Source organism: Cynoglossus semilaevis, chromosome 6 (genome assembly GCF_000523025.1).
Source record: "Cynoglossus semilaevis isolate Cse_v1.0 chromosome 6, Cse_v1.0, whole genome shotgun sequence".
Lineage (NCBI taxonomy): Eukaryota > Metazoa > Chordata > Actinopteri > Pleuronectiformes > Cynoglossidae > Cynoglossus > Cynoglossus semilaevis.
In genome coordinates, this window is record NC_024312.1 from 2,454,500 (window position 1) to 2,455,673 (window position 1,174).

The 1,174-nt window shown below is 50.2% G+C and overlaps 1 protein-coding gene across 1 annotated transcript in view; it reads right to left on the reverse strand.

The window, feature by feature from the left end:
* Positions 1-1,155, reverse strand: part of cav1 (caveolin 1) — a 7,755-nt gene extending 6,600 nt beyond the window's left edge. The window contains exons 1-2 of the mRNA XM_008311185.3: positions 1,068-1,155; positions 185-352 (exon numbers count right to left, since the gene is read on the reverse strand). Of these exons, the coding sequence (XP_008309407.1) occupies positions 185-352; positions 1,068-1,103 (204 nt within the window). The 5' untranslated portion in view covers positions 1,104-1,155. The remainder of the gene's footprint in view (positions 1-184; positions 353-1,067) is intronic.
* Positions 1,156-1,174: the final 19 nt, after the last annotated feature.

Sequence of the window (1,174 nt, forward strand, 5' to 3'; positions counted from 1 at the left end):
CAGGAGGTCCGTCTGCGTCTTGGCCGCGTAAAGGCGCACGCGGCAGCAGCGGCAGCAGCGGCGGCAGCGGCGGCAGCAGCGGCAGCGGTAGCGGCAGAAGCGGCAGTAAAGTTCAAATCTATCAACCTCGTGAATCAAAAATGGACTAAAGTTTTCCCCACATGTTCCTCCAGGTCTGACCTACCTTGACCACGTCATCGATGATGTGTTTGGGGTCCCGGTTGACCAGGTCGATCTCTTTGGTGTGGAAGTCCTCCATCGTCTTCTCGTTCAGACTCTCGTTGTCCATGTCCTTGTTGTTGGGTTTGTAAATGTTCCCTTGTTTTCGGATGAACGGCGAACGCAGAAACTCCTGTCAGGATCCGGAGGAGAGAGAGAGAGACTGTGAGGAGGAGGAGGAGAAGGAGAAGGAGGAGGAGGAGGCTGGGGTAGAGAGCAGTGCGCTCAGAGAGAGAGAGAGAGAGAGAGAGGGGCGGGGTGGGGGGGGGGGGGCCGACTCACCAGCCTGTCCCACAAACAGGGATGGGTTTAAATGAATAGAAAGTGCAGCACCACACCCCTCTCACCAGCCGCAAGGGGTCCTCACCACCGGAGAGAAATGGAGTCCGTTCAACTCCAAATAAGAGTTCTCTCTTTGGGATTAGATCAAATAATCTGGTCCTGGTGGTTAATGTTAGTTCAATGATGAAGCAACAAGACTTTTATTTTTCTGTGCGTAAAATCCCAGATCCACCGAATCTGAGTCTCTCAGGTCACTGTCTAAATACAACAGCAATTATTTAGTACTAGAATAAAATGTATTTACATATTAAATACAAATAAATATGAACGACATTTGTATTTGCAGATTCTGCGACCTCTTCCTGTAAAAGACTGTTCGGTCGTTGATGTTTGAGCAGTGAAGCCTCGACACCTGGACATGAGTTCATGACTCGGTGCCAACACAGATAAAAAAAACTCCCGAAGTTGGAAATTCAGTTCCGAGAAGACGAATAAGAAACAGAAGAGACTGAGTGAGTGAGTGGAGCAGGAACAGCCGAGTGTCATCACACAGAACCGAGCCGTACCTCCTCGGTGTCGCCGTCCTTCGGTCCTCCGGTCATGATGTCCTCGGGTTTGAACACATCAGCGCTGAGCAACTGAGAAGAAGACACTATAGTAAAGACCAATGAGG